This window comes from Ovis canadensis, chromosome 1, assembly GCF_042477335.2.
Source record: "Ovis canadensis isolate MfBH-ARS-UI-01 breed Bighorn chromosome 1, ARS-UI_OviCan_v2, whole genome shotgun sequence".
In the NCBI taxonomy this organism is placed as follows: Eukaryota; Metazoa; Chordata; class Mammalia; order Artiodactyla; family Bovidae; genus Ovis; species Ovis canadensis.
This window is the reverse complement of record NC_091245.1, coordinates 62,392,386-62,401,969: the sequence shown is the minus strand read 5'-3', so window position 1 is coordinate 62,401,969 and position 9,584 is coordinate 62,392,386. Positions and strand designations below refer to the sequence as shown.

The window sequence follows — 9,584 nt, the reverse complement described above, 5'->3', positions numbered from 1 at the left end:
TCGGTCGGTTACAGAGACCTCGCGCCCTCCTTCGGCCTCGGGGGTCTGTCGGTGGGAAGCCATCTGCGGAAGGGCCGCCCGTTGGACCAAAACGGGTCATTTAGGGACGCGTCCCTAAGCGGACAAGGTGCCAGCGACTCAAGCCCATACTTCTAGCTCCTACGCCTCAGTGGGGCTCTCCCTTCCCTTTCCTCCATCTCTGCCGCCAATTCCGCCAGGGACACTGGAACCGCCTCGCTGTCCCGCCACCAAGACTGTTACAAAGTCTCTCAACAATTGACTTCCCTCACCGCTCCTCTTCGGAATCCCTTTCGGGGCTCGCAGGATAACTACGACCTCTTTCCTTACCTCTCCCAACTCTGCCTCTAGGGAGGGGGAGGACGGAGAGGAGGGGCGTCCTTTCCAGTCGGCGTCGCGTAGCTGCCGCGCCCACCGTCCGCTCCGCCCCTTCTCGCTCCCAACTCTCTCCTCGCCCTCGCAGGCTCGCGCTCCCTTTCGGGTGTGGAGCCGAAACGGCGGGCGGAGGAGAGCGCGCATGCGCGTTGAGGGTGGAGCCGCTGGGTAAAGGACCGGAAACTTAAGAGACAAAGTTCCGAGCCTCACCCCCAGCCCCGCCGACTGGCCCAGCGGACCCACCGCAGAGCTGCCGACGGCCCGCGGATCTGCCATCCTTTCGAGTGCGCCATGTCTGGTTCATCCAGCGTCGCGGCTATGAAAAAAGTTGTTCAACAGCTCCGGCTGGAGGCCGGGCTCAATCGGGTGAAGGTGAGCGGGGGCGGGTGGCCGAGGGGGAGGGGAAGGCGGGGAGGTGGCGGGTGGGATACTGCAGGCGAGCTGACGCGGCGCCCGCGACTCGCCCCTGGGGAGGACGCCGGCTCGGCGGCCGCGATCTCGGCCAGCTTTAGAGAAGTAGCGGCACGGGTCGGCGCTGTGGTTTGGGGGGCCGGTTAGTGCACCCTTACGTCCCAAGACGGTCTAAGGCGGGCTGGCCCCGGGTTAAACGGCCGCTTTCGGCATTCCGGCCCTCGTCCCTGTCTCTCCCTCCCTCGGCATTGACTCCGCGGCTGGGCTCCCCAAGAGCTGCGCCTCCGCCCGCGCCTTTCCCGGCCCTCGCGACCGTTTCCCCCGTTTCTTGTCACCGGACGGAGTTTTATCCGCCTTTTGATTCAGAACAGAAGTATTTTTTTCATGTCAGAACTTTCCCAAATCCACTCCCTTTAGTAGTCGAGTCTTAACTTCCAGCTCCACTTACCGAACACACACTGGAAAACGAATTCTTGCATAACTTTAATTGTAGGTTAAAGAAGCCTGTTTTGGAAACGTTTACTGTTGTCTAAGATTACCACTGGTACCCTGCGCAACCTCGGACAAAGCGTGCATTTCATATCTGTTTTGCACTTTGCTGTGATCTGACCTTGGGCATATCTCCTGGTCTGCATACCCGAAAAAGTAATTAGGGTGGACCAGTGTTATTTATTTTGGCGTCTGGTTAGTAGCATTGACCTTGTCCTGGGGTATTTACTTTGGGGAAAAAGTCGTGTGTGTGTGTTGATGTGACAAGCTGACGTTAAGTGCTATTCAAGTTTCTTGATTTTTTAAATCCTTCGTGGACTGGCTTCTTTCTGGTGCACTCGGTTTACATGTGAAACACTGTAATTAGAAAAGAAACAGAAGAATATAAACCATGCACTCTGGTTGAAAGAAACAGCCAGTTTCCAAGATTTTGATTCTTTACTCATCACATTAGTTTTTACTTCCCCTTGAAGTGTTTTGTGTTTTAAGAGTCTCTCCCGTTACCTATTTCCTTATGTAGAAATGCCAGGAACCTAGTTTACCCAGTTGTGGTCATCGCTGGAGGGAAGGGAAATTCCCGTCAATCTTGGGATGGGATTCCCCTCCTTTCCTGTCCTTAAAGTGCTATAAACTCCGTTGCTGTGTTGAATCCATTTCTCTAATTTCCAGATTCTTACCTCATCCAGTGATTAATGGTTAGCCTTGCCTGGATTTAACTCTGAAATCATTGTTATTATTCAGGTGTGCCTTCATCTTAGGTTGGAGTGGCCCGGGAAAGAAAAAAATGAGAAGGTGGCGGGAGGCGGTGGGGGGGGGGGGCAAAAAAAAAAAAGGCTGATTGAAAGCAGAAGTGTTAAGTAGGGGTATTTAGTTCCAGTCTTAAAAGAAAATGAGTGTACTCTGAGGTGAAAGTGAAGTCGTTCAGTCGTGTCCTACTCTTTGCGACCCCGTGGACTGTAGCCCACCAGGCTCCTCCATCCATGGGATTCTCCAGGCAAGAATACTGGAGTGGGTTGCCATTTCCTTCTCCAGGGGATCTCTTTACCTTAAAAACCCTAGCCCCTGCAATAACTCCAGCGAGGTGCCTTCCTCCAGTACTAAAGGTTTTGGTTGGAATCATTAAAACCTTCACCAGGGTTTGGTTATAGAAATCTCAAGTCTAAATGCGAGGGCTGTGTGTAGCAAGGAGGAAAGCACCTCACCTTGGGGGAATTTAAATGAGCTTTTCTTTGGACATGTTGCAAAATGTGGTGAGTTAGATTTCATTTTGTGTTTCTGTTTTACCCATGACTTTTATAGATGCTTTTGTAGTGACATTTTACTTTTGAATTAGCACGAGTTTATTTTTTAAAAGCCTTTGTTTGAGTAGTTGATAGAAATTATCACAAATGCTCGACAAACTTCCCCAGTGTTGGTGACCATACACTTTGTTCCCAACCCAGGGCACTTTTGAGAGTGAAAGAGGGCACTGATAATTATGCCAGGATTATAGGGTTTCAACCTCTCTGATGGTTATTATTATAGTGTCTTAGGGGCTGGCAGCTTGTTTGAATTTTAAGCCTTTGTCTCCACTCTCCCCATTGATTGGAATTCTCACTGGTTATTTTCTCACTGATGGTTCCTTGGCTGGATCTCTTGTCACTGAGATCTCAATTTAAATGTCACCTCCTTGAAAACACTTAGCCACAGGTCCTGATCCAGCAAACTATTTTTTTTTTTTTTCTGCAGATCATCTTGTCTCTTTTCATCTGAACTGTTAGCTCTGTAACAGGGACCTGGTTGTTCTTACATATTCTCAGGGCCTAGAATTTTATTTGGCACATAGAGGGGATGAGAAGTTTGTGAAAGGGAGTTTAAGTTGGGAGTCTGCCTACATTTTTGGCAGAAAATTAACAGATTCTTTCTCATGTTTATGCTCAGTCATGTCCTAAGCATAAAGTCACAACTCTTTGTGACCGTATGGACTATAGCCCACAAGGCTCCTCTGTCCATGGGATTTTCCCAGCAAGAATACTGACTGGGTTGCCATGCCCTTCTCCAAGGGATCTTTCCAGACTCAGGGATCAAACCCACATCTCTTATATATCTCCTGCATTGACATGTGAGTTCTTTACCGCTGAGCCACAGGGGAAGCGCAGTAGATTCTTTACTGCTGGTTAATGTGAATGAATGAAACCGTGTTATAAGATAGTGAAAAATGTTGAGGGGGAGCAGGGTGCCCATTTCTTGTAGTACTTGGAACCCAAAACTACTTCCACAGTTGCTAATAAATTCATGAAACTCTTTATCCTGGGCTGGTGTATAAACCAAACAGATAAGCAGATTCCAAGAAGAGTTTAGATTCATCTCACAGTGATGGATCCGTTTATCAGAAGCTGTCATCTGCAGAAATTCTTTGTATAGAGAGCACTTGTGATGCCCTTAGCTCCCTTTCAGAGGGTAAATATTACCCAGCCAGATTGGACACCTGTTCTTATCCTTCTTGTGGATAGTTAAAACAGAATACAATAAATGATTGCCTTCCCCATCTTCCTAAACCACAATTCAAGAGTTAGGATACTATATTTGAGGCATCCTTTAGTCATTCATATAATATATATGAACTATTCAGTTTATTGTTTTGGTGTCCTGCACCACGCCTTAACAGAATATATATAAATAGTAGATGTTGAAGTTGGTATAAAGTTGTTTTAACTGTGAAACCACAGAAGTTCTGTAAGTCCTGTTTGAATGGCTTTGTATATATATATATGAAAATTATTAAGTCACATTTAAGGCAGTTTCTTAAAGGCAGGCTGCTCAGTAAAGTTCTTTAACTGAAGTTTGCTAATAATCAGCCTTTGAGTCACATGTCACTGAGCAGAAACTCATTGTCCAATTTTGTAACATAGAACAGCTGATGGTATGTAATACCAAGACACTCACAGCATTTTCTCAGTATACTGCTTTCAAGACAGAGTGATAGTTTACTAGCATTTTAATTTATCTTTACCCTATAATATCCTGTGTACTGCTTTTAATAAAAAAAAATTTGAGTACCTTCATGGTTACACTAGAACATCCTGTTGATTAGTAAACTAGCAAGATGTGCTATGCTTTGCAGATAAAACGGGAGTTGTACTGTTTGTGCTTGTTTTATTTACATGGAGTGTTTTGACTGTATATGACTGTATGTCAAACATATGTATATGTTGACAGTATATGACTGTTGATGAGCTTCCTGGTGGCTCAGTGGCAAAGAATCCACCTGCCATGCAGGAGATGCAGGTTTGATCCCTGGGTCGGGAAGATCCCTTGGAGAGGGAAATGGCAACCCAGTCCAATATTCTTGCCTGGACATGGACAGAGGAGCCTGGTGGGCTACAGTTTACAGTTGATGGGGTCGCAAAAGTCAGACATGATTTAGTCAGACACAGTTTAGCCACCAAACAACAACAGTAAGACTGTTGACCTTCACTTAGTGTATATATTTTTTGAGTTGTTTATTGGCACATAATTTTATTTAAGATTTGAAAAAACTTTCATTAAAACACTGTCATCACCTCCTGCCCCCTTCCCCCACTGCTTGTTATATACAGGTTTCCCAGGCAGCTGCAGATTTGAAACAGTTCTGTCTGCAGAATGCTCAACATGACCCTCTGCTGACTGGAGTATCTTCAAGTACAAATCCCTTCAGGCCCCAGAAAGTCTGTTCGTTTTTGTAGTAAGACAGATCTTGACAAGGTAAGTTTCCTTAAATTAAAACAACAAAATTAGTAGGGATAACTAGTCAGGTTTCTTTCTTTGTAGCACTTTGTAAGTTGAGCAAGCTCTTAGCATACTTTTGTTTTGCACTTGGATTTTCAAGTCTTTTTTGTTTTGTGAAGATTGATGAAATTTGCTGATTTAGTAATCATGAAGACTAGTTGTTTCTATTTTATCAGAGGGTTAAGTAGAGGATTCAGTAACCATAAGAGGATATAGGGGTTACTAGAAAATTTCACTATTGTGACAAGCCATGTTACCCTTTATAGTATTGCCTAATGGTGTACTTTGGTGCCCCAAATACTAATTTTTTTGTACCTAGAAAATATTTAGACATTTAAAGAAATCTGCTTTGTTCATGGTGGTGACTTTTAAAATACTGTCAGTGGATTTGGATTAATTATGATCTACTAGAATAGCATAGACAGAGAAGGCAATGGCACCCCACTCTAGTACTCTTGCCTGGAAAATCTCACGGACGGAGGAGCCTGGTAGGCTGTAGTCCATGGGGTCGTTGAGAGTTGGACATGACTCAGTGACTTCAATTTCATGCATTGCAGAAGGAAATGGCAACCCACTCCAGTGTTCTTGCCTAGAGAATCCCAGGGATGGCGGAGCGTGGTGGGCTGCTGTCTATGGGGTCACACAGAGTCGGACACAACTGAAGCGACTTAGCAGCAGCAGCAGCAAAGCATAGAAAAGAAGTAGTGAGTGCAAACGGAGGAGATAGCTGCATAAGCTTACATAGTGCAGGCATTTGGAGTTGGAGACAAAAGGTTTTAACTTTATTCTTTTTAGGTAAAGATTACAAGAGAGGGAAATGAAGTATCTAAGTTTATGGTGGGAGACAGCGGGTTGGTTTTCAGAGGATTAAGAAAATAAAATTTGGGTGGGTTTAAAGCATACTTCTATATGTTAACCTGTACCTTGCAGAACAGATGTCAATGTGTACAAAAATGTATGTTAATTCATGAGAGGTGGCAAGACAACATGAGGTGTGGATAATTGAAAATGTAATCTGGCCAGATAGCATGATGTGTGGATAATTGAAAATGGAATCTAACTGTACTGCCTTCATGAAGTCATAGGACTTTAGTCAGAGCATTCACTTGTTATAAAGACAACTCTGTATATGTTACACACCCTCTGCAAATATTCTGACTCCTCACAGTGCAGGAAGCTGCTTCCTAAAATACATGTTGCATAGTTGTGCCCTCCCTAATTAAATTTAGTAGACTTGGGAGTGTCCAGGAAGTCTGTATAAGTAAAAGCATGTCTCTAGTAAATACCATGATTAGTTGAATTGGTTAAGGTTCCAAACCCAGAGGGGAAGAAACCACCTTTGAGTTTAAGGAAGTAATTCTTTTCAACATTCAAGCACCTTCATATTTAATAATTAAAAAAAGTTTTTTGCTTTTGGCAATTTTGAGAAATTCCAAAATTGTTATGGTTCCTCTTGTATTTTCTTTATAAGTTTATTTTCATTTAAAATACTGGTAAGTGTGGCTTCTTAACTGGCTGTTCAAAGTTTCATTTCATAGAATACAGATCAGTGCCTAATTAACTTGGCTCTGGTTGGGATAAGAATCCAGATTTCAAAGTAAAATAATGGCTATTAATCCTGGCAGTATAGTAAAACCTGCAGGTTTATGAATATTATGATTTGAAGCACTTTTGGCTAGGAAGAGTATTTGGATGTAAAAGCATTTCTTCTCACACATGAATGTAGCTACAAATCACGGTGTTAAAATAGAGACTCTAAAACAATAGGTCTGGGATATTATACTGATGTTGGCTGTCCTTGGCACACTGAGTGGCGTCGATGCAAAACATCTATATTTAAATCTGTATTTGTCTTCACACTCATAACTTTTAAAACTATATGTGTAATTTAAAGCATAGATATTTTAGCAATAAATAGTCCAGAGTATTAAAATAGAATTTACCATGATTTGCACACCTAGAAATAACCACTGTTAACAGATGTTTCCTTTAAAAAAAAAAAAAATTATTGAAAAGTGATTATAGTATGCAGTTTTGTTTTTTTGAAGTTGAATTTTCTTGTTTCATTTAATAGTCTGTAAATTCCCTGGTGGTCTGGTGCTTAGGCTTTGGTGCTCTCATTTAATAGTTTTTGTAAATGAGATTTTTCTGTGGTTATACTATAACTTAAATTATACTTCATCAAATATTGAGGTTTCCAAATTTGAGGCTACACTGAGGTGAACATCTTGGTACCTATAAGTATACTCTACCCATTTCTTTAAAATAAACTTCTGGAGGTAAAGTTATTCTGTAAGGAATGACATTTAAAATTTAATAACCTTGATAATATTGCCAAATTAAACTTTGCTGTTCCACCTGGAGTTTAAAGAGTACTTTTGGCTGAGCCCCTGCCAAACAGATCACAGACTGTTTGCTACTATTTCCTGCCTATCTCAGTTTTGTAATTTGCAAAACTTGAGGCTAAACATTTTCACCACTGATTCTGTTTATGCTTCTTGTAAAACTTTTTGTAATGAAGTAACAGAAAATTTTAAATCAGTATAAAAAAACAATTATTTACTATCCTGAATTAAATGGTTTACCTTGTTAGTTCTGAGCTGTGCAGCTTATGGGATCTTAGTTCCCCAGCCAGGGAGTGAACCTGGTCCCTTGGTAGTGAAAGACCAGAGTCCTAACTATTGGACCACAAAGGAATTCCCAACCTTGTTAATTTTTATAAAGAAATAAGATACTTTTTCTACCTTTCCATATAAATAACTTACTCTGGCACTGTTATGCCCATGTATTTATTGTTTTATAGTTCTAAAATCCAGCTGTTATTTTTAAGGAATGATTATTAGTGCATTATTTTTGAGATTTGTGTTAATCCATACATTGTTTAGTCATTTAAATTGTTGTATTCCATCATGTTTATAAACCTTAGTTTATTTATTCATTGTCCTATTGAGTTGCATTTAGGCTATTTGCAGTTCTTTGCTATTTAAACACTGCTGCTGCTGCTAAGTTGCTTCAGTCGTGTCCAACTCTGTGTGACCCCATAGACGGCAGCCCACCAGGCTCCTCTGTCCCTGGGATTTCTCCAGGCAAGAATACTGGAGTGGATTGCCATTTCCTTCTCCACTATAGTCAATATCTGTGTGTATATTTTTCTTTGTGTATAGATTTATGTGGGTAAATAGAAGTGATTGCATCTTGCTCTTCTCAGTTGTTGCTCATTTTCTAGAGGTGTTCAGATATCTCCCATCGTAAGAGATTTTTATATTAACCTTTTTAAAAATTAGAGTCCGCAGTTGTTTTTTTTTTTTTGGATATATTGGCAAGTTACTCTTTAGGTCCTTTGATTCAGGCATGTTCTATCTGGTTTCTCATTTCCTATCCACCACCCCCCCGTACCCGCCCCCCCCCCCCCCCAAAAAAAAACCAACTGGGATGTCTTTAAAAAAAAAACAGGCTTAGTTTAATTGAAAGCACTTTATAAGTTGACATTGAAATAAATACCCTAAAAGTGATGTACTATAAGATGTACTGCTACTCATAAAAAAAGCTATTGTTCTTATGATACCTTACCCTAATTCACTTTTTCCCTTTTTCCATTTCAGGTTTTCCAAACCACGTTTCATAAACCAGTGAATATTCAAAGGAAAGCTAAATTTGAAGCCTGTACAAAAGCCTCTCTGTAACGTGCCATACTATACAAACTTCTACTTTTGTCAGTCCTTAATGTCTACCTCTCTGAATATTCATAATTTTCTGTTTCACAAGGGCAATTATTTTATATACACTGATGGCAATATACAATAAAATACTTAGTATAAAAATTTTATGTATTAATTTGTTTTGAACACTTAAAAAATGAAAATTTCCCCATCATACTTTTAAGTGGTTAAATTTTTAGTGTTCTAACAACTCATCTCATAACTTTATGCCATGTATTTATAAGATTACTAGAAAATTAAAGACTGCAAAGTTATTTTTTTAAGGTCAGGAGAAGGCTGCTAATAATACTAGTTTCTATTCATGAGTTACTTACATGGTTAACTTTTTAATAAACTCCTTTGTTGGGTGTTACTTTGTATTATTTACTTCATATTAGGTGGCTCTCCTAATAAGGATAGTAAAGACTAGACATAATTCCATTTTAAGATGTGAGAAAAATTTCAGAGCCTGAGTTAATTCCTGAATGGAGCCCTACAGTACAATGTAATGAGGTAAAGAAGTACCAAGGAAAAAAGGAACCAAAAAAGTAAGCATCAATAATTTGTAACTTTTGTTCTACGTCCTTAGGAAACCATCTTGCTTTAAAACTTTTTATCCTTCTTGAAAGGCTTAAAGAAATGTTAAAACATCTTAGAAACCTGGTCCAAATTATGTGTTTTCAGGAAACAGAATTGAAACTATGAATACTAGTCTGATAGAAAACCAGTAGGTTACACAGTATCTACCAAGCATTGTATTTCTCAGCAGCCCACATGTTCCATGAAAGTACAAATGGGAATGTTAGTTTGAATCTTGATTCCAGTTTATTCAGTTACCTAAAAATA

At 40.7% G+C, this 9,584-nt stretch overlaps 1 protein-coding gene across 1 annotated transcript; it reads left to right on the top strand.

Annotated features, from left to right (window-relative positions):
- Positions 1 to 593: 593 nt before the first annotated feature.
- Positions 594 to 9,550, top strand: GNG5 (G protein subunit gamma 5). The gene is made up of 3 exons (XM_069596444.1): positions 594 to 765; positions 4,872 to 5,016; positions 8,643 to 9,550. Exons 1-2 carry the CDS (start codon positions 685 to 687, stop codon positions 4,995 to 4,997), a joined length of 207 nt encoding a protein of 68 aa, XP_069452545.1. The 5' UTR covers positions 594 to 684; the 3' UTR covers positions 4,998 to 5,016; positions 8,643 to 9,550.
- Positions 9,551 to 9,584: the final 34 nt, after the last annotated feature.

Bases quoted from the DNA above. Each gene is read 5' to 3' on its own strand.
- GNG5 (XM_069596444.1), top strand. From the start codon at position 685: ATGTCTGGTTCATCCAGCGTCGCGGCTATGAAAAAAGTTGTTCAACAG. The intron at 766-4,871 runs GTGAGCGGGGGC...TGTTATATACAG, and splicing joins CCGGGCTCAATCGGGTGAAG to GTTTCCCAGGCAGCTGCAGA.